Here is a 26474-nt window from a genome sequence, read left to right on the forward strand (position 1 = left end):
CAGTTCTTTCTCTAGACATGAATAGCATTTTCCATCATGAGTCTTTTGGAATTGTATCATTTAGATCATTGTATTGCTAACAAGTGCTAAGTCTAATCATAGCTGATTTTCACACAGTATTGCTGTTACTATGTACAATGTTCTCCCAGTTCTGCTCACTTCAAAGTGATCATTCATAGGTTCCCAAGGTGAGCAATACTGCCCCCTAGGGGTGCTAGAACTGTTGAGGAGCAGTAGAGTCTCCAGTGCAATTGGTGGGGGGGCATTGAATAAAAATAAGAACGCAGTGGAAGCATAAAAAAAGAAAAGAGAAGAAAATTTTGAAAAATCATTCATTCATATTTCATCTGTTGTGTTACAGAGTTAAAGTCATAGTGATTACATTATTTTCCAAATAAACACAAAATGCAAGTTATAACCAATCAGTGGTCAAGTCCACCAACAGGTCTTAAGAAGCAAGTGTTGGCAGGAAAGCAAGTTTCACATTGTCTGAAAGTCCAGCATGTTTTGGCAATGTGATATGATACAGTATTGAATCTTCAGAATTTCAATTCAGGGGAAAAAACACAAACTTACAATAAAATATTCAATTTAAGATGTATTGTTTTTTAAAAAAATATTTTATATTTTTTTGAAATGATGCAAATTTTTTAAAAATGTTCAAGGGTTAATTAAAGAAAGTAGATTTCTGGGGACAAGGGAGGCACTGAGTAAGTTTTTGGGTTTTTTTAAGGGAGCAATAGGCCAAATAAGTTTGGGAACCTCTGTTCTGTAAACCATAAGTCTGAATATGCCCACACCCTTGTTTAAAGCTCCAGGAGCCTCCCCATTTAAGATAAAAATATGAACTCCTCTGTTTTACAAAGCCCTTCACAACCTGGCTCCAACTTACCATTCTGGGCTTATTAAAATCTTTCTCACGGGCTATATTCTAGCCAAATTGGCATTGCAAATACATGACTATATCTCTTGTCCCTGAGCCTATACACAGGTCCCACCCTATGCCTCTGCCTGGAATGCATTCCCTCCTCACCTACCTCTTAAAACCCCTAACCTCCTTCAAAGCTGTGTTTAAATACCCTCCTCTGAATGAAATCTTTTCTCATTCTTCCAATTTATCACTAATGCCCCTGGAACAACTATGTGTATATCGTATTATATTTTGTATATGTGTTCACATGTGTTTACTCAGCCGTGCACCTGTTGTTTCCCTCATATAATAAAATTTCTTGAAGTTAGAGACTTTGTTTTGTATCAGTACCTAGTACATAGTAAGTCCTTAATAAATGCTTGTTGATTGATCTATAATAGATTAAAAAATTTCGGGGCGGCCAGGTGGCTCAGCGAGTAAGAGCACCAGCTCCAGTGTTGAGAAGACCTGGAGATCGAATCCCGGGCCCAGACACTCAGCACCACACCCAGAAATAACTGGCCGTGTAACCTTGAGCAAGTTACTTAACCCCGATTGCTTAAAAAAAAAAAATTCTGTAAAGTGTAATGCTTTCTGCAAATACTGTTTGTGCCTGGGTGAATTGCTTGGGAGGTCCCAGAAGCAACTCTTTCCTTGTACCAGTAGAGTTATGGGGCAGGATCCCAAAGCCTCAGTCTACTCCAGAGGGGCAGACATACAAAAGTCTTATGGTGCAACAATTTGATGGAATACTACATTGTTTCTCATACTGGTGTTGTAACATCTGTTTAATAAAGCTACACTAGGACCTTCTAATGTTCCACAAAGAACACAAGAATATCTAGAATCCCTTAACTGAAATATGACACTTTGAATTACCTTATCTTACACCCATAATGCAGAGAATATTGCCCGATTCCCAGGGGCCAAAACTAAGAGCAATGGGTGCTTGTTGCAAAGAACCAAGTTGAAGTTTGATATAAGGAAATTTTCCTAACAAAAGTGGCATGGACTGTCTCAAAAGATGGTAGTGTGAAGGAGCATGGAGGTCTCCAGGTAAAGGCTGATCATTCATTGAGTATGAAGTTCCTTCCAGCTGAAATTCTAGGTGACACAGTGGATAAAGCACTGGGCCTGGAGTCAGGAAGACCTGAGTTCAAATGTGACCTCAGGCAAGTCTTGGCTGTGTGCCTCTGGGCAAGTCATTTAAGCCACTTTACCTCAGTTTCCTCATCTGCAAAATGAGCTGGAGAAGAAAATGGCAAACTACTCCAGGATCTTTGCTGAGAAAACATCAAATGGGGTCCCAAAGATGGACACAACTAAAACAACTCTCAACAATAGCAGATTTTAGCCAGCCAACTTTTATTGTGTAGCTTGTCACAACTTTCATGTTGCTTCTTAGAACTATCATGAGTCTCACTAACAACCATATCAGAAGAAATTTTCTGTCATTATTTGTTTCCCTTTCTTGACTTAGTAACCTACATTTTGACTTTCTGATAGTAAAAGAAGGAAGTAATGAGAGATCTCTCTTCCAGTTAGCCATATAGTAAGACTATCAATTCTTGATATATAGTCATAGAATGGTTACTATATGTGAGATATCAATCATGATTTCTCATTAGACATTTTACCAAAGGAATTTTAGAAGGGGATTGATATTACTACCTCTACATATTCCTGTTGTGTCCATATTATGCTTTCACTAGATGATGGTTGACAAGCAGTGTAGACTAGTAGAAAGCTCATTAAATTAGGAGACAGAGGATCTGAGTTTGAATCTTGACTCTGATACCTATGTGATTCTGAACAAACTAGTGCTCTGAGTTTCTCATTTGTAAAGTAAGGAAGTTGGATTAGACCTCCTAAGACCTCTTCCATTTGTAAATCCTGTGGGCCTAAATCTAATGGACAGAAAGAGACAGTATAAGAACAGGGGAGAGACCAAAGAACTTCTTATTTACTGTTATTTTCTTGCCATAAATCCATTGAATATATGTTACTTTAGTGCTTTTCTTTGACTGTACACTATATTTTGAAAGTTTATATGCTATTGTAATTGTTTACATGCTATGTTTAAGCCAACATTTTTTTAAGTCAGTTTTATTTAAGAACCGTGATTACACAGTTCCTGTGGTGAAACGTGTTACCCCTCTAGGACCAGATGACAGACTTAGGTTAGAGATTGAGACATATTCTTTGGAGGTCATCAGTGTTGGAATTAATTTTAATTCATTATGTATATTTTAGGTGGATTTGTTTAATTTTTTTTAAGTCAGTCATTAGATGAACTTCCTCCCCCACCCCACTTTGTTAATAATATTATGTGGTACCATAAGATAGGGTACATGAAAGTCAGAAAAATTAAGTTGCTAGCCAAAAACATTATGAAACCACCTGCTGCTGTTGACAATAGAAGTGTTTAAAGAACTTTGAAATAGCATGGTCAGGACATGAAGTAATCCTTTGAAAGCCTTTAAAAAAAAACACCTTTACATAGTTCCTTCGTATGTAGTCATTTAATATAAAACCATTATAGAAATTATGGCCTAATATTTCACAAAAGAGCTGTTTCTGGTACTGTCAGGAAAATGTCTTGTAATTATATAGGTACAGTTTTGCTGATTCATTTACTGTGTTGTCAGTAATTCTGGAGAATCAAGTGGAAACTGTCAATAAGAGGGAAGAATATGCGTGGACCCAAAAAGAATCTGGCCAGGAGGCAGTGAACTTATCATCTTGGGCAATTGGGCAAAGGAGGAATTAGCTCTCTGTGAATGTTAGATTTTATTTTCTTAATGTGCAGACTTTTATTTGGACCAGTTATTATGGTGCCTTCTAGGTAGAAGATCTGTGATCCCATGTTTAGATTTTTCTTGGCTGAGAAGGAGTACAGAAGCCTTTAATTATAGAATCATAGATAATAACTAGCAGAGACCTTTGAAAGCTAATCTCATTTTACATATGAGGAAACTGAGACCCAGAGATATTAAGTGACTTTCTCAAGATCACCCACAGGATGGGCATTAGCAGGGCTAGTCTTTAAACCCAAGTCTTCTGATTCCAAGTCCTCTGGTCTCTCTATTTCCCCATTTTACCTCTCAGTATTTGGAGTAAGATTAATATTGTATGTAGTGATTTTTTAAAAATCTGTTTAAGATGTTTAAAATTCAGTGGTTTATAATAATTTATTAGAAATTAACACCTTGGGGGGGGTGCAGTCAAAATGGCGGAGTAGAAGCAGGACCTCCCTGCTGCTCTGGCTTCCACCTTCCCCAATCTATGTAAAAAGGGGACTCAGAACAAACTTTGGAGCTACAGAACCCATAAAATGACACAGAGAAGCTAACCTCCCGCTGAGGACAGTCCGGTAGGCCGGCAGGAATCAGCCAGCACAGCACTCTGGGAGCCCAGCCTAGCCCTATGCTGAGGCTTTAGCCCTAGGGCAGGCCTGACCAGCTGCCAGCCAGAGGGACTCCAGATCAGCAGCAGCTGTGCCCCTTTCCAGATTTATCAGCATATAGATGTGAAGGTCAAAGTGAGAGGTCAGTGCAGTCTGGACTTTGGGACCCAGTAAGTGGGAGTGCGTGGCTTTTGCCCCTGGGGTGAGAAGCTGCTGAGACGCTGGCACAGCCAGCCAGCGCCATGTGGCAGCTTCAGCTCCTGGCCTGCAGAGTGTAGGGGGACCAAGCACCAGTCTGAGAGGTAATTGCTCTTGCATTAACCTTCTTGGATCTGGATTGCAGTCTAGGGAGGAGGTCCTGGGGTGTGTGTCCAGCTTGCCAGAGTGTGTGGAGACCTCAGAGAGGGCACCTATCTAATACCTCTGGCAGCTGAGAAAACCCCAGCGTTTGGGACAAAAGCTCCCCTGTCTGGTGGCAGAGTCCTACTATGGCAAAAAGCCTAGGGGTCAAGTGACTGAGGGGCAACATGACCAGGCAAAGGAAACAAAGCAGACAGAAGATTCCAACATTAGACTCCTATTTTGGGGACAAAAAGGAGCAAAGCATGGAACAGGAGGAAGACAGTGAAGTAAGAACTCCTGCACCAAAAGCTTCAAAGGAAAATATGAGCTGGTTACAGGCTATAGAGGACCTTAAGAAGCAGATAAGAGAAGTGGAGGAAAAATTGGGAAGAGAAATGAGAACAATACAAGAAAATTACGAAATGAGAGTCAACAGCCTGACTGAGGAAAATAACACCTTAAAAAATAGACTAACTCAAATGGCAAAAGAGGCTCAAAAAGGCAGTGAGGAGAAGAATGCTTTAAAAAGCCAAATTTGCCAGATGGAAAAGAATCTCAAAAGCTCACTGAGGAGAATCATTGCTTCAGAATTAGATTGGAGCAAATGGAAGCTAATGACTTTATAAGAAATCAAGATGCTGTTAAACAGATCCAAACAAATGAAAGAATAGAAGGCAGTGTGAAATATCTCATGGGAAAAACCACTGACCTGGAAAATAGATCCGTGTAATGTAATGCCAAGCAAAGGCAACTTCCCAAGGTTCAAAATACCAGCATAGGTGCTCTCCATTTTATTCAGTGACAAATTAAGAACAGGGAAGATCAAAGTATGACATCATTCAAAATACAGCATTTACTAAGTGTGATTAAATAATCTCCAAGTACTACCCCACCCCAGGACCTTACATCCATTCAATCAATTACAAAGTCCCTGTTCTAAATACTCCTCCACCCCTAGGCTGTACCTTCATTTAGTCCATCACAAAGCCCCTCTTCTCAAATGGAGATTAGTTTCCAATCATAAGTAAAGTACATTCATTTGTTCAATCATAGAACACAAAAAGGTCAAAAGTTCCCCACCCCTGGATCACAATTGAATCTACCCCAGAGTTACAACAAGTTTAAGCACAGCACTTAATACCCAAATGGAGGTCTTTTCTTCATCTTGACAAAAAGGCAAGTTCTCAGCAATCTTTGTTCCTGGGGAGAAAAAGCTTAGCAAGGCCACAAGATACATTGCCAGTCTCTTCATTAATTCATTCTCTGTCTGCAGAACAGTCCTAGGACCCCTGAAAACATTAGCAAAACCCCCTTCCAGGATTTCTGTAAACATACAACAAGAAAATCCTTTTTCAGAGCTTCTGAACCCACAGCAAGGTTCCAAGACTTCTGCAACAACAGCACTGTCCTTCACCAGTGGACAAATCTGGCAAAACAACATGAAAACAGACAGACAAAGTACCAGCAAAACAGCCATGTCTCCTCAGTCCTTGGCAGCTCTGGGTGGCAGCTTTCAAAGTCCTGGGCAATTCAAAGTGGCCCTCAGCAATCCTCTCAGTCTCTCTCTGCCTCTAAAGGTGCTGCTTCCAAAAAGTTCTTCTGCCTCTCTTTCGTTGTCTCTCCAAATCACCAGCTCCTCCCAGTTCAGCACTCTCTTTTCACGTCAACAAGTCCATCCCACAAGTGGGATTAACAAGGTCTAGGTTTTAACACAATCAAACCAAAAACCAAGCCAATACAGGGGAATCTTTAAATGCCATTACTATTACAATCCAGGAGAGACAATTTAAAAATTATTGGAGTACCTGAAAGCCATGATCAAAGTAAGAACCTAGAAATCATCCTCCAGGAAGTTCTCAAAGAAAACTGCCCTGATGTTTTTGAACCAGAGGGCAAAATAGAGGTTGAAAGAATCCACCGATTACCTCCTGAAAAAGATCCCAAAAAGAAAACTCCTAAGAATATTATAGCCAGGTTCTGGAATTCCCAGATAAAAGAGAGAATATTACAAGCAGCCAGGAAGAAACAGTTTGAATATTGTGGAAACACAATCAGGATAACCTAGGATCTGACAGCTTCTACACAGGGATCGAAGGGCTTGGAATATGATATTCCGGAGGTCAAAGGAGCTGGAATTAAAACCAAGAGTCACCTATCCAGCAAAACTGAGTATCATGTTTCAGGGGAAAATATGGTCATTCAGTGGAATAGAGGACTTCCAAGCATTCTTGCTGAAAAAACCAGAGCTGAGTAGAAAATTTGACATTCAGATACAAGAAGCAAGAGTAGCATGAGAAGGTAAACAGGGAAAAGAAATCATAAGGAACTTTTCAAAGTTGAACTACTAACATTCCTACATGGAAAAATTAATTGTAACTTACAAATTTCTCAGTAGTTGAAGAGATATATATGTCTATATATGAGGGTATATGGGCATATGAATACATATGTGAATATGTGTATATATGTTTACAGATATACATAGAGGGCACAGGACCAATTTAACAGGAAGGGATGATACTCAAAAGGTGAAGGTGAGAGAGGAATATAATGAGAGGACATGGGAGAGACAGAATGGGGTAAACTATCTCATATAGAAGAGGCAAGGGAAAACTCTTACAATGGAGGGGAAGAACAGGAAGGCAAAAGGGAATGGGTCAACCTTATTCCCGTTGAATTTGGCCTGAGGAGGGAATGAAATACACACTAAGTAGGGTATCTCACCCTCCAGGAGAGTAGGGGGGGAAGGGGATGAGAGGGGGGATGATGGAAGGGAGGGCAGGCTGGGGGGGAGGGATGTTGGAAGAACCCACTTTTGAAAAGGGACAGGATCAAAGCAGAGAATAGAACAAGTGGGAGGTGGGATAGGAGGGAGGGAAATACAGTCAGTCTTTTACGATATATCTACTATGTTATTGTTTTGCATTAGCCACACATGTACAACCTATTTTGAACTGCTTATCTTCCCAGTAAGGGTGGGTGACAAGGGAGGAAGGGAATGAATCTGGAATTCAAAGTTTTAAAATCAAATATTCAAATATATATATATATTATTATTAATACTATTTTACATGTAATTGGGAAATAAGATATACAGGCACTGGGGCATAGAAATCCACTGGAAAATTTGAAAGGGGTATGGGAGAAAATATGGGAGAGAGCAGATTGGAGAAGGGGATATCCTGTGGGACTGCTATTTTGGGGTGGTGGGTAGGGGGAAAATGGGGAGAAAATTTGTAACTCAAAATCTGGCAGAAATGAATGATGTAAATCAGAAATTAATAAAGCATTTGGGAAAAAAAAAAGAAATTAACGCCTTCAATTTTGCAAGGTAGCATCCAGGGTTAGGAAAATTTTGAGTGATGGTGAGTTAAACTCATTGAGGGGTAGGAAATGTTTTGCTTTCATATTTTTTTTAAATTCAACTTCATTTTCATTTCCAAATTCTCTACTTACCACCCCCTTCAACTCATTTAAAGGCAAAAAAATAAAATCCATTATAAATTTGTAGAATTTATAGAATTGTAGAATGTAATGCAAAACAAAATTATGCATTAGCCATGTTTTTTGGGGGGAGGGTTTAAAGGCAAGAAAAGAAAATATGCTTTAAATTGCTCTCTGATTCCATCAGCTCTCCCTTTGGAGATGGATAGCATGTTTTGTCATAAGTCCTTTGGAGTTGTGACTAGTCATTGTGTTGGAGAGACTAAGTCTGTCAAAGTTGATTATTTTTACAATATTGCTGTTAACTGTATAAAATGTTTTCCTGGTTCTGCTCTCTTCCCTTTTGCATCCCAGGTTTTTTCTGAAACCATCTCCTTCATTTCTTACAGCATAAAAGTTTTCCATCACAATCATATATCATAACTTGTTCAACCATTCCCCAGTTGATGGATATCACCTCAGTTTCTAATTTTTTGTCATTATAACAAAAGAGCTTCTGTAAATATTTTTGTACATATGGGTCATTTTCTTTTTCTTTAATCTCTTTGGGATATAAACCTGGTAATAACATAGCTGGGTCAAAAAGTATGTACAGGGGCGGCCAGGTAGCACAGTGAGTAAGAGCACCAGCTCCAATGTTGGGATGACCTGGGGGATCGAATCCGGGCTCAGATACTCAGCATCCACCCAGAAACACCTGACTGTGTAACCTTGAGCAAGTTACTTAACCCCAATTGCTTTAAAAAAAAAGTATGCACAATTTAATAACATTTGGGGCATAGTTCCAAATTGCTTTCCAGAATGGTTGGACCAGTTCACAGCTCCAGCAACACTACATTAATGTACCTCTTTTCCCATAGCTGCTCCATTTGTCATTTTCCTTTTCTGTCATCTTAGCCAATCTGATAGATGTGAGGTGGTACCCTTAAGAATTGTTTTAATTTGCATTTCTCTAATTACTAATGATTTAGAGCATTTTTTTCACATGACTCTTGATATCTTTTTATCCCCAGCACAATGCTTGACACATTATAAGCACTTATTTAATAAATACTTGTTGGTTGATATTAATGATTCTTCTTGAACATTAGTTGTCCTGACTCTTTTATTATGTTATCATACAACTTGTTTATATTTATTCTTGGTTACTCACCCATGCTTCCATTTTCAGTACATATCTCTTTTTAAAGTGTAGGTTGGTCTGATTTTTCCATGTATATTCTTAGACAATTCTCCCATTTCTTTCTGATCACAACTTTGATTTATGTCTGCTGAATTTTGTAATTGAGAGTTTTCCATCACTTTGGGGCCAGCTTACTTTGTCAAATTTTATTAGACCGAACCTTCTTTTCCTGGAACACTCTGAAACCTTTTCTTCCCCAAATCTAGGCTGTATGTCAGACTGTCCTCAGTGTTTTTATATATATATATGTATGTATATATGTATATATGTGTGTACATATGAAATATACAATGAAATGGGAATTTCCCCCATCTAAAAGTTCCTGTTGGTTCTACTTATTCCACATTATTGTAGTCACTGTGTATATCATTCTCTTGGTTTCTGAATCAGCTCATATAAATCTTCCCATCTTTTTCTGAATTCCTCATATGCACTATTTCCTATCTATTATCTAGACTATCACATTTCTGTAATACCATTTATTCTGCCATTTTTCAGTTGATTGGTATCCATACTTCGTTCAGATGTTTGCTCATATAAAAACTGATGCTTTGAATATTTTGGTACATATAGGCCTTTCTCTCTTTGGCTTTTGGGACTGTGCTTCACAGAGTAGAATTGCTGAGTCAGAGAATATAAACGACTTTATTTTTCTTGCATAATTTCAACTCTTTTCCAGGATATTTGGAATAATTCATAGTTTCAGCAGTATATTAGTGTACCTCACCTTCTACAGCCCTTCCTCTATTTCCATCTTTTAACATGGTTATTGATAGCCAGCAATTTTTCTTTTAAACTATTTGTTTGTATCTTTTCTCCTCTTGTCTATTGAGGAATACATCTTCTTATTATAGTTTTTCCTACATAGCTTAAATATCAGGCATAGCATCATAGATTTAGAAGTAACCTAGGTCAACTTTCTTGTTTTGCTGACAAGAAAACTGAACCCAGACAAGTTGTCACACAGGTAGTAAGTGGCAGAGTCAGAATTTGTCAGAGATATTTAATGCAAAGATTTTTTTCTTGCAACTAAAATCTTTTTCTTGTCATTCTAGCTTTTGTGATTTTCTTGGTGCAGAAGCCTCTTAGTTCTGTGTAACCAAAGTTTTCTGTTTTCTCTTTTATGATGGCCTCTATCCCTTGTTTGATTGAGTATCTCAAGAACCTTCCCTTAAACCCAAACCATTCTGGCTCTCATTGATTGGCCAACAGCAGGTCCCAAGCTAAGTCCCACTTGGTCATTGTTTGAGTCCTGATTGGCTCAAAGTGAATGTAGATAGCAATTGTTTCTATTTTGGCCAGAAACCCTGAGGGTCTTCCCTCCCAGATTGATTTTAAGAAACCATTCTCTACCTCAAGCCTTAATCACTGAATGGGTGTTGCCTCAGTCAAATTTGAGACCTGTTAAAGGCCCTAGCTTAAAAAGGCCTGGGTTTCAGACTACATCCCTCCTCTCCCCCACCCTCTCCTGTTCTCTTCCTTTCCCTCTGTCCACAAAGTGTATCATACCTGCTGGTGCCCGGCCCAAAAGGGGTTTATGAGCTAGATTTTTTTCTTAAGGACCATGCTTTAAACTGGCTCTTCTAGATTGGCCCCAGTAGCCTGGAGGCCAAGCCCCATTAGGTCATTGTTCGGATCTTAATCGGCTCAGAGTGAATGTAAATAGAGGTTATTTCTGTTTTGGCCAGAAACCCTCTGGTACTGAAACCTGTTAAAGACCTTAGTGTAAAAAGGTCTCTCCGTGCATCCTGGGCCATCTCCACTTATCCTAATCTGTATCTCACAGGCTGGATCCAGGTGGCTCTGGAAGAGAAAGTGAATATGGCCCTCCCTTTCTTAAATCCAATGCACTTTGTCATGGCATCACCTCTCTGATGTTATGGTTCTCTTTGAGAATGAAGGACAAACAACAATCTCCCCCATTTTTTCCATCCCCCAGTTATGAAAGGTACCTCTATTTTTCTTATAACATTTCTTTTTATATGTGGAGTTCTTATACATTTTGAAATATGGCATAAGGGGCTGTTTTGAACCTAAACCTGCCAAACTGATTTTTAGATGTCCCAGCAGTTCTTGTCAGATAGTGTGAGAAATAATTGTCTTACCAAAAAAACTCCACATGGCCCTCAGTGATTAAGGAAAGATTTTATTAATACTTCTCTTGCCAGATAGCAAGAGCTCAGATGACCCATAAGGAGACATACCCTTTCAGATAATTACAAACCATTGTAAAAATCTTCCTGATGCGAATTTCCCTCCTTGTATTCCATTGGCCAGACATTTCAGGGTTCACAGCCTGTCTGAAAACACTTAAACCCCACCCCCACGTGGGTCTACACCCTGACTTCTCTCATTTCCACATTTCAGTTCCCACCCCCCCCACCCCCGCCTTTTCATGCTCATTTTATTTATACTTTATTTAATAAAGTAAATGGCCAAGCCATAAAATTCTTTTAGCCTCATCCCAGGTTGTCTACATCAGATTTTATGCTTTTCCTAGCATGAAAAAGGAATTTTCTCATTTGCTAAGAGAATTGACAAAAGTTGTGAGTTGAAGATTCAGCCCAGGATATCCATAAGAAGAATCCCATTATCTATGGCAGAGCCTGGGTCAGTGGACCTCATCCTTGGTGAGCCACAGGTGGTCTGGCAGGTTTTTTTGATACACTGGAAAAAAGCCTCAGAACAAAAGAAAGGGAGTCTGCTCTTTAGATATGCTGATTAATAAGCAAGTTAACATCCCCCACTCCTTCTGCAATCAGTTTATCTTTTACATTAACAAGTATGACTCCTTAGGTTTCACAGAATTATGTTCCATGTAATTTCTGTGGAAACAAATTATCATCCCTTACAGACAGGAAAATCCATAGGTGGTTATAATCTTAGGTTCATAGAACCTTGTCTCTTGTATCTGGGCTTTTCTTATGTAGTCCAGCCCACCAATCTCCTTAAAAACACCAAGGCCCCATTATTTTGATCTTTTTTTCATAATAGAGTTTGAAGCCTAGAAATGTTAAGCAGCCTTTTCCTCCATTATCTCTCTTAAGGTTCTAGACCTTTTTTACTCCAAATGATTTTTTTGGTTATTTTTGCAGAATTCTACAAAATAACCCTTTGGTATGCCACTAAATCAGCCTTTCTGTAAGGTATTATAGAAGCTTGAAGTTAAGGCCTCAACCTGGAGGTCAGCCTGAGGCTCAGGACCCAAGGCCTGAATCAAGGCTCCATTGCATAGGGCAAAACTCATAACAAGATCTGAAAACTCTTTGATCTTCTGTAAGAAAAAGAAACAATTTAAAATTTGGCAGTTGTTAAGGTCTCACCTTCTAGGGTACTTCTAACTATATAGAATTTCCTAGTTTGTTAACTATTATTTATTGTTATTATATTATTACCCTATTATATTATTGTTAACTCAAAGGCAGAGACCTGCCTTTGTAGGAGTTCCTTGTCTGGGAGATCCCTATAAAATGAAATCATAGGTACAGTTCCTGGCCCTGAAAAAAGATTTCTTTAAATGTTGACTTCTCTTACTACCCTCTGTGGTGCTGTGGAATCACCATCTTGCTGTTATTCACACAGGATACTCTGAGACTACCACCTCCAAGCCTTTACATGGGCTGTCTCCCATAGGTGCTGTGCATTCCCTTGTTCACCTCAGCCTTTGTTGCCTTCAAAAGTCAGTGTAAATTTCACCCTGTGCATAAATTTCTTCCTAATCACTCCTCCAGCTTTTCGTTACTTCCTCCCCTACTCTTTGAATTCATAGTACATGTATCTTGAGCATACTTATATCTATGTGTTGTCTCCCCAGATATAGCATATACTTCCTGAAAGCAGAGGCTTTCTTGTTTGTCTTTCTATACCCTGCCCCTGGCACTTTTTTTTTTTTAAACCATCAAAGTGTTAGGAGCTCTATGCATGACTCCAAAACCAGCTCTCCATCTACTATGTTCTACTGTCTCTGCCTGACTCAGTAAGTATTTAATGTTTGTTGAGGAAACAGTTTTGATGGGGTACAGGCTGTGGAAAGGCCCTCCCTCCCAACTCTCCTTGAACTTTCCTACAAGCCAAGTCTCTGGTGTTCACCTGGGGCATCTACCTATTCCAGTAATCCTCTCAAGTGGCCTTTCATTGTGGCCTAAACCCAATCTCCCAATTCTCTGTTACCAGCCCTTCATTTTCTAGGTATCCCCTGGCTACTTCCCACCTTTGATCCTTACTAGACCTCATTCTCCCTTGGTCACATGGTCCAGATCCCCAGAGTTCCAGGCTCTTCTGTGTTACCTCAGTCACCCCATCCGGATCTTCCCTAGTTCCCTTATTTCATTCACCCCCGACTACGTGACTACTCCTAGATCCCTCCCACAGTTCTGTATAAAAGATCCATCTTGCCTCCATGAAAGTGCTTAGATTCAATCTGGCTTGCTTGCATTAGTGACACAAATGCTGAGATTCCTTAAAAGTCTGGCCAATGTGGCAGATTTTTAGAATCATGCCTGCTTATTGGTATTTTAATAAACCTTGTTTTTTGGCTGAAAGAAGGTTTGGGTTGAATTCATTCAGGCAGACCCATGTGTTGCTATTTCAGGATCCAGCACTCCTAAACCCCAGTAATTCCATTTTACCTGTAGCATCTGAAGCTTCCAAATAGAACTAACTCCTGTCTTACTCCAGCGAGTGAGCTACCAGATCTTGTGTTTACTCAGACCTCTCTCTGCATGGTGTCACTATCTGAGTTTGGGAGAGCACTCTACTTGTAATTACATGAAACATAATGGTGTGACCCAAAGAGATCTAATTCTAAGCACAGCAAGGGTTTTTTCCCATTGGTAGGAACATAGTCAAAAATTTTTATTGTATTAGTGCAACTCAAGCATGAACAATATCCTTCCAGTTGTTTGTCTTTATTTCTGGCAAGTGTTTTGTAATTGTATTAGTATAATAAGTTTTGAGTATATCTTGGTAGATTTAATCCCAGATAGTTTATAGCTTTGTAGCTGTTTTGAATATCATTTCTTCCCATCATTTCTTTGTGTTTTTTTTAAATATTCAGGAACAAAAGACAAACCACAACAACAATTAATTTGTGCATTTATCAGACAGTGAGTAAGCATTTATTAAATGCCTACCATGTACTAGATACTGTGCTTAGGTGCCGGTGATACAAAGAAGTGACAGTTCCTGTTCTCGAAGAGATGACATTTAAATGGGGAGAGAACACACATACATACACACACACACCATTTATTTTGTATCTTGCTTCTTTATTGAAGCTCTTGTCTTGATAAGTATCTTCTCTGATAACCATTATGCCATATGCAAATAAGGATAACTTTGCTTTTTGACACTATCAATTAATTTCTCTTTCATCATATTGTTATCAGTAATGTTTCTAGAGCTGTGTCAAGTAATTGTGAGAAGAGGAAGCAGGATACCTTCACACACAACCAGTTACTGGGAAAGCTTCAGGTACTTTTTCCATTGCAAATAATACTAGCATTTGTTTTAGATATATTCATTTTTAGAATATGAAAAAGGGCCGTTCCACATCTTTTTAAAAAAATAAGTGCTATCTTGTGTCAAGTATTTATTCTGGAGCCATTGATTTAATCATATGGTTTTTATTGGGGGTTTTTTCATCTTTATGTGATTCATTTTGTTATTTTTCTAGTAGTGAACTATCATAAATCAAGGCCTTGGTCATTCTGCCGGTATTCTGCTAAAAATAATTTACATCCATGTTCATTAGTGAGATTTATCTCTAATTCTTTTTCAGCTTTATCCATTCCTAGCTTGAGTCTTATGACTGTTGTCTGGACTTCTGGCTTCAATTATATAAGAGGCTCCCTCCTTGTAAGGAAGTAGTACATATTGTGCGTGTTCTCCAACTTCTAGTTTTATTGAGGTATTTTGGATAGTGAGAGACCAAATGATGTGCTTGGGGCCACACAACCCATATTGTCACAGACAGGACTTGAATCCAAGTCATTCTGATTCTGAGGTTGATTCTTTAGTGGCTACTCCCACCCTACCTTTCTGTCAGAACCAAATCAGTACCATATTTGTCTCATAAAAAGGAGTTTGATAGAGTTTCTTCTTTCTCGATTATTGTGAATAGGGTTTTTTTTAGGCTAAATATCAATTATTTAAATTTGATAGAATCCTATTTCCTAATATCCTAACAAAACTGAGATTTAAAGGAAATGGATGATTACCCAAAAAAAAGTATAAAATACTCAGATTAATAAATCAAGAAAGAGGAACCTTAAATAACTCAATATCAGAAAGAGAGATTTGGCAAGCCACATATGAACTAAGTAAAAACTCCAGGTAATGACAGATTTTTAAAAATTCTATCAAACATTCATAAAAAAATGCTAAAAAATTAATCTAATTTATCTAGAAGTCTGTTCGGGTCTGTAGTTTTCTTTTTATTCATCCCTTTGTTAGATTTGTCCCACTATAAATCTAAAAGCCATGAAGTCCAACCCCCTCATTTTACAAATGAGAGCATGGAGAGTAGGAGAGGTCAAGTGCCCTGCTTCATGTCTGGTCTTTCTGGGTCCCCTTCCAGCTCTCTGTCCTTTACCCTGCTACCTCTGGATCCCTTAAACTCTAAACCTGTTGTCTGTCTTGACATTGTGAATTTTGATTGCTGCTTGTACTTTTTTAAAATTTCCTGATACAGTAAATTTTACTCTAGCATCTCATGTTCAGTTATAAGTTGTTTTCCTAATATGTTATAAGTTGTCAATTTTTTAAAAACACTCCTGTTTGCAGCAAATTGTTAGGGTTTGTTTTCTTATGGTTCTGCCTTTTGCTTTCATTTTATGGAGGAGTTTAATCCACCTACTTTTAATGTTATAATTGTATAATTTTCACTTTCCTTCCTTGTTATTTATTTTTCATTCCTTCCTTCTCTAAGTCAGCACTTGGTCCCAATGGTTAGGTTTGCTTGCTCTAGAATGATCCCTGAATTTTCCACAGACGCTCCCCTCCTCCCTTCTCTTTGCCTTATTCCAAGTTCACTGATTTTACTTAAATCATTAAAAAATAGCTAAAATGTATGTAACATTTACCATGTACCAGCCACTGTGCTGTCTTTATAATTTTATTACCATATTTGATCCTCACAACAACCCTGGGAAGTAGGTGCTGCTATTATCCCCATTTTACAGATGAGGAGATCTTTAACCCCATTTTATACCTCTTTTACTCCCCCACCCTCACCTTCCTTCATTCATCCCAAATAAGTATGCACATTCAAACTCCCTGCCTTCCTTCATCCAATCTCTTAGCTTTGAGTAATACATGGTTGTGGCCCCCTTTTCCACAAAATGTTCATTTCCTTCATCTTCTTCCTTCTTCCTCTTTCAAAGCACCTACCTTCAGAGATGAGAATACCACCTGCCTTTCTTTTGGGGCCCTCAGTATCTCTAGCAGTACTCCCTAGGTTTCTTCTGTTAGTATCATTCAGGCCCACACTCTGGAGATTCTACATCACATTGTGACTCCATGCCCTGGGAAGACAGTGATTTATCAACAAATGGCTGCCTCTGGAACCTTTAGCAGGGAGCTCCCACCCACCACTCCTCACCTCTTCTGACCCCATGACATGTCCTTCTGAATCCACTCCTCCATTCCCTCTCCCCCAGAAGACAGAGCCTCAGACCAGATGCTTAACTCCAAATGTTTGGTGGGCCTTTCCTCTCTCGCAGGTATCAGAATCATCAGGATCCCAGGCTACCTCTGCAGATTCTCTTCTCCTGTTTTTATCTTGAAGCACTCCTGCCATTCTTTCAAGGAACCCTTCATTTTTCCTTATAAACTAATGATAGTAGTAGCAATCCTGCAGCCCTTTTAGCTTCTCTTAAGAAAGCACCTTGGGAGATCCGCAGTGGTTACCTGGTACTCACTGGCTTTCACTTTGCACATTAGCTGGAAGTGAGATCCTCAGTATTCTGCCATTATTATTGGTAGCTCTTGTGCCAGATTTTCATGGCAAACTGCCCTGGCTACCTGCCATCCCTCTTTGCAGTGTGGGAGACTCAGTCAATGGGGTTCCTGAGTAAGGTTTTATTTATTCACAGGCTTCCTGCCTTTTCTTCTTAGAACAGCTTATTATTATTAGGTTGCACAAATGCCTTTGTCAGTTAGTAACTTCCTGCAAAAGCTCTAATGTGAACAGAAGCTATCCACAGCTGTTGACTGTGAGGGGTCCTCAAGCAGAATCCAATTACTTTTCAGCTTTTCCTATCCCTTCTCTGCTCTCCCAACTAATCAGGTTTTAGAAATCACCTGTCTTGCTGCTTTTCTTTATAATGAGCCCAAATCTGGCCCTCTGCACATTCTACCCCTTACTCCTGAAAAGATCAAATCTAATCCTTCTTGGACATGATGAACCATCAAATAGAAAAACAAAGCTACTCTATTCCTTCTTTTCCAAACTAAACACCCCCAACTCCTCATCCAGTCTTATATAACATGGTAAATCCTCTTACCCTTTTGATTGCTCTCCCTGGATGCATGCTATGTTTGTCAATATCCTTTTTTAATTTAAGAAATTAAAAATAAATTCTCACAGAAGGAAATTTTCCTCTTAACAAAAGCAACTAAGCAAAAACAGCATAGTGTCTGACAGTGTCATCTGTCATCGACAGCATTCTGCCATGAAGAACATGTGTGTTATCTGTTCTCTAGGATCATTACTGGTTTGCAGTTAACTCAGAATTTGGCTTCCTTTCAGCAATCTTTTCATTAATCATTGCCCCTGGTAAAATATGGCGTCCATGACTGAACACACTATTCCAGGTATGGTCTGATTATGACCAGTGCCCCATATCATCCAGTAATGAAGGCAGGGGCTTGTGCCAACAAGCAAATTGTCAAATGCACCACCAAACACCAGAGGATGCTCTGAAATATCAGCAGTACTTCTAGGGCCACTCTCTGCTTCTGGCAGCTGCTGTGACTCATCACATGGTCTCTGCCCTTTATGGGTGGTGATGACCTAGATTTCTAGGGATTTGGTGTCATCCAGTCAAGAAGCATTTATTAAGTGGTTAGTTTGTACCTGGTCCTGTGCTAAGTTCTGGGAATGCAAATAGAACCCTTATAAAAAGGATCTGAAAAGGGAAGGTGGGCTGGAGAGAATGGTATAGAAAGACCCATAGGAGATGAGTCCACAGAGAAGCCTAGAGAGGCATGAAGACATCTTTGACCTTGGCTTCTTTCTTTATTTGGAGGTTCTGGGAGGATCAGCCTATCAGCAGATAAGATCACAGGGCTGGAGGTGTCCGTATATCCAGTCAGCTTCTTGGTTCACAGTGCTGCACTCTGCTGAGGAAAAGCCTTGCCTTTTTGTATGAAGGGAATAAAAACATAAATGTGTAGCATGTGTCCTCCTAAACCACATGATACATAAAGTCCAGGTCCAGACCCCCCAACATCTTATATGTTTATTGTCTAATCCAAAGATAATCAAACTCATGGAAATAGATCCCTCTGGAGGTGCATAGTGACTTAGAAAACCACAGATGAACATTACCTATATTGCATTGTATCTTTATTTTGTTAAACATTTCCCAATTACATTTTAACCTGGTTCTACCTTCACTCTGAGTTTTGCAGGCCACTGATACAGCCATGTTGGGAGATTCACACTTCTGGTCTAATCCATCTATCCATCTTCTTAACCTTCTGAACAGGACTAGTGTAGGATCCATGATCAAAAGCTTTGCTAAAATCTAGGCAAATTCTATCCACAGCACTCCCCTCCTCTAATACCTTAATAATCCTGTCAGAAAAGGAAAAGATAGAGTTTGCTCTATCCTGATCTGTTCTTGGTGAAGCCAGTGCTGGCTTTAAATAGATTGTTGTTGCTATTTGTTCTTGATTCTCGAAGAGGACCATGACATCAGGGAGCTGATGCCATGACATGCATATGAATTGGATTTCAGTGAGGGAGGGCAGTGCAGTCATCAACCTCACTTTCTCCTCCAGAGCCAGCTGGGTCCAGTGGTGATATCAGGGTGACTGGAGATGGCCCTGGATATGGTGGAAGACCTTGGCCTTTTTGAGCTAAGGGCTTTAGTAGGTCTCAGTTTCACTGAGGCAGTGCCCATTCACTGATTAAGGCTAGGAAAGAAACGAGGCAGAGAATAGCCTCTTTACCTAGGCAAAAGAAAAATAAATCAGTCGATGAGGGGAAGACCCTGAGGTTTTCTGGCCAAAATAGAAACATTTGCTATTGACATTCATTCTGAGCCAATCAGAACCCAAACAGTGACTTAGTGGGGCTTGACCTGGGCCTATTGTTCGCCAATCAATGAGAGCCAGAGTGTTTAAGACTCGGTCCTTAAGAGAAAAAAATTTCAGAGATCAAAATTTATATTCCTTTGGGCACAACCCACGGACTGTGCTTACGGTCCTGTGGCCCCCGTGTGGCATGCCTAAGGATTTCGGGTGACCTGTGGAAAAATGTAGAGGAAAACATCCTTTGTGTGTAGAGGAAATTCTTTGGTGGTACAGTGAACTGCTGCCCAAGGGCTGCGGGTTGTGCAGGCTTGCTCTTTGTGGACAGAGAAAAGAACTGTGTTGCCCAACCTACAGCTTCTCTTTCTACTCACAGATGTTGTTTGCCCTGCGTTCATCAGGGAGGTGATGCCATGATGTGCAGGTGAACTAATCGAAGGCCCTCTACAATTTGGCTACAGCCCACCCTCCCTCTCAAGCCACATTGAAGGCCCCCTACAATCTGGCTGCAGCCCACTCTCCCTCTTGAGCCTCATTGAAGGCCCCCTACAATCTGGCTGCAGCCCACCCTCACTCTCGAGCCTCTTGGCATAGTTCTTTGCTTCCTACAATCTTCCTTCCAGTCTGCTCACTTTGTCCTAATCTCATCCTCCCCTTTCCTCTCTGTGTTCTTTTGTGTCGATTGCCCTCCCAGTCTATCATTTTTATTAAGCCACTGAGGATACTAAAAAAGCATCAGACAGGCCCTCCCCTAGAAGAGTTCTTGATCTACTGAATCTAGAAGTGGACTATCTCTGCCCACTCAAATACTTCTCCTTCAGGCCCAACTTCCAGGTGCCAATTCCACCAGGACTTCTAACTTGATTCCACCACCCTTCAGCACCCCCCACACAAGCAGTTCCACCTTCCTTGTGTGTCTCAGATTGCTTTTATGCATTTGATCATTTTCTGCTTTGTATTATAGCTTTTTGTTACATGTTCTGTTCCCCCTACTTGAGTGTAGATGCCTCAGAAACAGGAATTGTATTAATTTTCCATCTTTGCCCTATCAGCATTTAACATAACATAACTCATACATAGGTATTTAATAAATATTTGCTGATTAAAATGTGAACTTTTTCTGTGTTTGCTTTAGGAATTAAAGTTTAAGGATGAAGGTTTGCCATAGAAAATGCACAAAATCATCACTATCAACAACCTGGAGTCAGCAATTTGATTTTGCTATTTATGCTTAATGTCTTGTGTTTAGAAACTGACCTGGAAATGACTTTGTTAGTCAAAGAACTCTACATTATTTAATCTTTTCTGTCACTTTTTCCAAGAAGACTCCCAGTAAAACCTATTTGCAGAATTACTATTTTATGAAGTTGGATATTTAGCCCTTACTAAATGAGAAATCACAAATGAAAAGGAAAGTAGAGGCTTAAGTATGCCTTTGTGTATGTAGTCATAAGTTATATGTAATTTACATTTTTATACCTCAGATCACTTTTAAATGTACTGGGGAATGTTGATTTTTACAAGAATGAAAACCTTCAACAATATTTAAGAACCACTGGGCATCTCCTGCTAGCAGAGAAGTCTGCTGAGTACTGGCATTGATAGAACTTTCCAGAGACACAGTTTGTGCCCTCATGAAGCTTGCTCTAGCCAAGGAAGAGGAAACAAACAGCTGTTATGCACAATGTTACATAAGTGCATAAGAACCCAAATAAAGTGATAAGTGAGGTTAGAGGGACCGAGGGAGAGCCAGGGAAGGCTTCCTGGAGGAGCTTTAAAGGGGAGGAGAAGGATGCTATGGTCACAAGACAAAGTCTGAGCAAAGACAAGGAGATAAAAAGTGGGTGGTGGGTGTTCAGGGCTTTAAGAGATCTATTGAATCTGGCAGAGGGGGAGTGGTGGGAAATGAGTGAAGTAAGTGGTGCTGGGATATGATGGGCCATGAAATGCCAAGCACAGAGAAGAGTTTGGACTTTATTCCAGAGGAAATGGAGAACCCCTGGAATTTTTTGAACTGGTGTAGCATAACTGATATCTATTCATAATAAAGATTAATCTTACAGCGGTAAGAAGGATGGACAGAGGAGTGGGGAAGTACTCAGGGAAACAAGAGGAGAGGGATAGACAGGGGAGGTGGTACGGGAGGAAAGGTAGCAGGACTTCAGCTACTTGGATAGAAAAAGTAAGGGTTAGGGAAGTACTGAAGCATTTAAACATTTTATGTTTTCAGTAGACAGTTGGAGGAATGATTGAGATGGGGGTTGGAGTGGAGGAGATGAACTGCTTAGGTGGTTTCTATCCTCTTGTTAGTTAGTGATGGTCCACGAAGAGTAGAACTACAGATGTTCGTTAAAGCTGTTTTGAGAAATGAACACTAGAGTCAAAATATAATTTGGTAGAATTGGGGAAAACCACTTCAGCCAAAAGAAATACAAAAAAGCTCATACACAGCATGTGGGAGCTTCTCAGGAAATCCTTGTGGCTCACTATTCCTGTAAATTTTAGCTGAGAGAAAACATACATAATACCAACAATAGTACCAGAAAATAACAAAAACAACCCATCTGGATCATAAATTGACCAAGTACCTTCAAGTGCACTAAGATTGCCCTGATGGGTAAAATAATTTGTTTAGGAAAAAAATAAGCCATGTCCAGCAGGAAATCCAAAACTTTGCAGAAGAAGCATTTTGAGGAAACTACTTTTGCCAATTCTAGCCCCAAAAAAGGTGGATGAGTTTCTCAAGTGAATTTGAAAGCCTAAGGAGTGCCTTTTGAGTTAAGTGGATCATCCCAGTTTTATCCTGTAAGAAAGACGATACTGAGGCAGCACTATCCACTTTCCAAAATTTCCAGGTCAGATTCAGTAGACTAAGTAATAGAACCATTGTTCTTGGCTTAGATTTACAAAGGAAGGTCCAGTGTGTAGGCAGCTGAGGCGCCAGGATTTCAGTAAGATGTTTTCACTAATAGCTTTTCTTCTCTCGCTACCTAATTGTACCAGATGCTTTGCAACCCTAAAAGCTACATTGAGTATTGTAAGGTACCAGGCTTTGTATCTAAGAGAAGGCAGAATGACTTGAATAGGAAGAGATTAGACTGTTAGAATGCTCCATAATGTATGGCTACCTCCGATAAGAGGAGAGCCCATAAGTATCAGATGCTGGTTTGATGTGAAATGAAGTTCACTAAGGAAAGGAGTTGGCAGTTTGATAAGGTGTCCTGCTTTGGTTCAGTTAGTGGCATCTCCAAAAATGACACAACTTTGGACTTAACTAAATCTGAAGGCTTGAGCTCCAAAACTAACCCACTTTCTCTTGTTCCTCAGAATCAGGTATAAAGTGAGACTCAATCTTATGCCCCATGGTCCCTGTGGCCTATCATAGGCTGGATTCACATTAAATTGTCATTTGGAAATAAAAAGGATAGGAACTAGTCCACTTACTGCCGCATTCCATGCCCCAAATGAAATTGATATAGGAGTACAAAGGAGATACCAGGGCAGATGTTAGAGGACATTTGTGACACCACTGTCAAGTCTGAGGTTTAAAGAAATCCAAAAGCTAATTTTAAAATGCTATTTGAATGGAGTGTATACCTATATGCTTAGATGTATGCTGAAACAATAATAGTGAGCTCTTCATTTTAATTTCATAAGCTTTCACAGGAAGTTTTACATTTTCTCAAATGATACCATAGACTCACATACCATAAACATACATGTGTATGTACATGCATATATATGCATATATAATATCCTGTACAGTTTTTAAGCCCAATAAGATTGGTACACATTCTTACCAGATGTATTCTGTTGAGATGAAAATCTGGGGAGCAAAGGAGAAAAGGATTGTATCTTCAGGGACACAAGACCTTTAAACAAAAAAAAAAATAGCCTACTGCTAAGGTGAAAGTTCTCTTTAGGACTCTAAAATCATTCTTTAATGCAGTATTCAAGAATGATTCCTTGTTCCCCTGGAGTTGTAACTTATTAAATTCTCCAGGGTAGTTTTTGAAACCATAGAGTTCTTTATAGAAAAGACTTCTCTAAAGGGGGAGCTTGGGCATATGAGAACAAATAGCGAAGTTGAATAGATAATACGATGAGACCTTTTTAATGTTCCATAGTTGACAAAGCAGTCATCTCATTTGATTCTTATAAAGCTTAGGGGCAGGTAGTGCTATTATTACTCTTTCAGTGCTCTTAGAGACAGTATCCAAGTTAAGGAACTGTTGGACCCTGCATGTACCCTGGGTCCCCCAACTCAGTAAAGTCAGGGTTCTTCCCATCTGACATAATGCTGCCTCTGCACATGGACCCTAAAACTCTTGATTGTTTGCCTTCACTAGGATAAAGCCAATCCTTTTTACTGGTGTAGCTTCTTTTAGTTTTCATTTGGTGGGTTTATTTAACCATTTCTTCTATAATCATTTGTTGCCAGCAGCTGAAGATTGCAGTTGTATTGATTCTCACACATTCTCAGTCTTTTCTGGGAAATAACAAAACCCTTGGAACGTGCTTTAATGCCACTTCTCTATTTATCTCTTTCAGAATTCTCCACTTTACCAGTACTTGCAAGATTTGGGACAGACAGACTTTGAAATATGTTCTTCCGTGTCACCAAAAGCAGAACAATGCACCTCCGAGGAGGGACTAAAAGAGAATTCTACCAAGATGCCATCAAATGTAAGGAGCTGCACACTAATAAGAGCTATCATTTACTGTAGAATCACCTCCCTGGATTTTTTTTTTAAATCTATTCACAGGGGTGCCTAGGTGACACAGTGAATACAGCACTGATCCTAGAGTCGGGAGGACCTGAGTTCAAATCCAGCCTCAGACACTTAACACTTACTAGCTGTGTAACCTTGGGAAAGTCACTTAATCTCAATTGCCCTGCCTTCTCCCCTCCAAAAAGCAAAAAAACCCTAGTTATTCACATTAATGAGTACTTTTTTTTTATTCCTTCCAGGCCCTAAACTCCACTATCCCTGCCCTGTCCCTCTGTGATAAACACCAGAAAATTTAAGGATTTGATTCTGATTTCATCACTCATTGTTCAGTTCAAATTTTTGATACCTAGACTCCCAGATACTGTTACTTCATCAAAACGTAATATGAAAGTGGTTTATATAAAATGATGGAATGAGGCTACATAGACTTAAATATTGAGCTTCCTTTATAGCCTCCCATCAGGGCAATAAGCTTGCAGGAAGTCTGGGTTGAAGACGTAGGCCTGGACTTTGCAAGCCATATGTGAGGAAGTAAAGTATGATAATAGACATGGTGAGTGAAGGGAAGCTGTGAATACTGTTCTTTTGTTTCTTTTCCATCCCTTGTTTGTTACAGAACTATAACAATATTCAAAGGATTGACCTTTGGTTACCTGGAACCAAACAGTTTTAGACAGGGATGAGGAACCTGCAGCCTCGAGGCCACAGGTTCCTCAGCCCTGGTTTTAGAGAAGGGAAGTGGAAGAAACCCAGCGAGAATAATTCTGGCCACTGCTAAAGGTACTGCTATGTCGAACTGGCTTCTCGAGGGAAGAGCTAACTGCATAATGAACACTGGAAGCTTATGGTGTGGTGACGAGATTGCTTTCCCCTCCCCACCTTTTCCCATCCTCATCATGGTGGGCACTTTGCTGGCAGAGGACTCTCCCGAGTGGACCACAGAGTCTTCTGGGACTTCTTTATCTCTTAGCTGGTCAGCGGTAGCCTAGGGCCCATCCCAGACATGGGACCAGAGTGAACAGCATCAGTATCTCTTTGTATCTTTGTTATTCTTAGGAAGGCTCATCTCATCAGATCATTCCTTAATTGTCCACAACAAACTCCAGATGCTTTCTCTGTTTTGCTTAAGTCTCTGTCACCTTTGTCAGACCTCCAGCTGCTGCTCTCTGCAGTGGTTCTGTTTTAGCTGTGGTTCTTCTACCTCTCCGTTTAGATGAGGGTTCCTTCCATTACTTCAGATCCCCAGATTGCTGCAGCCAGCCTTCTGCTGCTAGGCCTCTTGACCCCTAGTTGGCTGACCATGATAACAAACACATAATCGTTAACCAGGCCCACACTTAAAGAATCCTACTATTTATTGCTGGTATAGCCTTTAAAACCCCAGGATCACCTCCATGAGAGTTGTAGTAGAATTTATTGGGTGTTTAGAATCACTGTCCATAAATATTTCTTGAGCACCAAATATGTAATGGGACATTGTGCTGAAGGAATATTTAGGCAACCTTTATTTTAACCTATTAATATGGATGCATAGCACAGTTTGCAATTGTTGATTCGGCAAACTTTTATTAAGTACCTACCACATACAGGAAACTGTACTGGGTGCACTAGATGGAAAGAGGAATAAAATATGGGCCTTGCCCTCTATATGTGGGTAGGTGGGATGTGTAAACAGTTAATAATGCAAAATAGACATAATTGCAAAAGAGAAATACAGATTGCTGTAAGAATTTAGGTGAAAAAGTATTTGGGAAAAAGGTGTGAGAAAGGTAGTATCAAGGAAGGCTTTGTGGCATTTGGACTGGTTCCTGAAAGATTATACCAAGTGAAGACATCCCAAGACATGGGCTTTTAACAGGGAGTGTTAGGCGGGAATATGACATGGACGTGGGAGGTGGGATAAATACTGGGAACACATGGAGCACATTTACAGAGCATTGAATTATTCAGTGGAGTGTGGGAGAAAGAGGGAAGGGCAGATTGGTGTCATGTCATGAAGGGCCTTGAATTCCAGGCTGAGGTGTTTGTGTAAATAAAATGGGGAGCCATGGAAGGCTTCTTGAGCAGTAGAGCTGCATTGTCAGATCTTTATGTAAAGATTAATCTGACAGCGGTGGTTAGGCTATATTGGATCAGGAAATTTCTGAGACTCATGCAGTTACCCAGGCAAGAGCTCTTGAGGGCTAAAGCAGGGCAGTT

General features: G+C 39.8%; 1 protein-coding gene across 3 annotated transcripts in view; it reads left to right on the forward strand.

Annotated features, from left to right (window-relative positions):
* Positions 1 to 26474, forward strand: part of VEZT (vezatin, adherens junctions transmembrane protein) — a 97925-nt gene that overhangs the window by 10195 nt on the left and 61256 nt on the right. For all 3 annotated transcript variants that reach the window (XM_069095180.1, XM_069095182.1, XM_069095181.1), the window contains exon 2: positions 24094 to 24228. In XM_069095180.1, coding sequence (XP_068951281.1) covers positions 24094 to 24228 — 135 coding nt within the window. The remainder of the gene's footprint in view (positions 1 to 24093; positions 24229 to 26474) is intronic.

The sequence above is a fragment of the Petaurus breviceps genome, unplaced genomic scaffold (assembly GCF_028583685.1).
Source record: "Petaurus breviceps papuanus isolate PSGF00001 unplaced genomic scaffold, PetGlider_PUasm1.0 225, whole genome shotgun sequence".
Classification (NCBI taxonomy): Eukaryota; Metazoa; Chordata; class Mammalia; order Diprotodontia; family Petauridae; genus Petaurus; species Petaurus breviceps.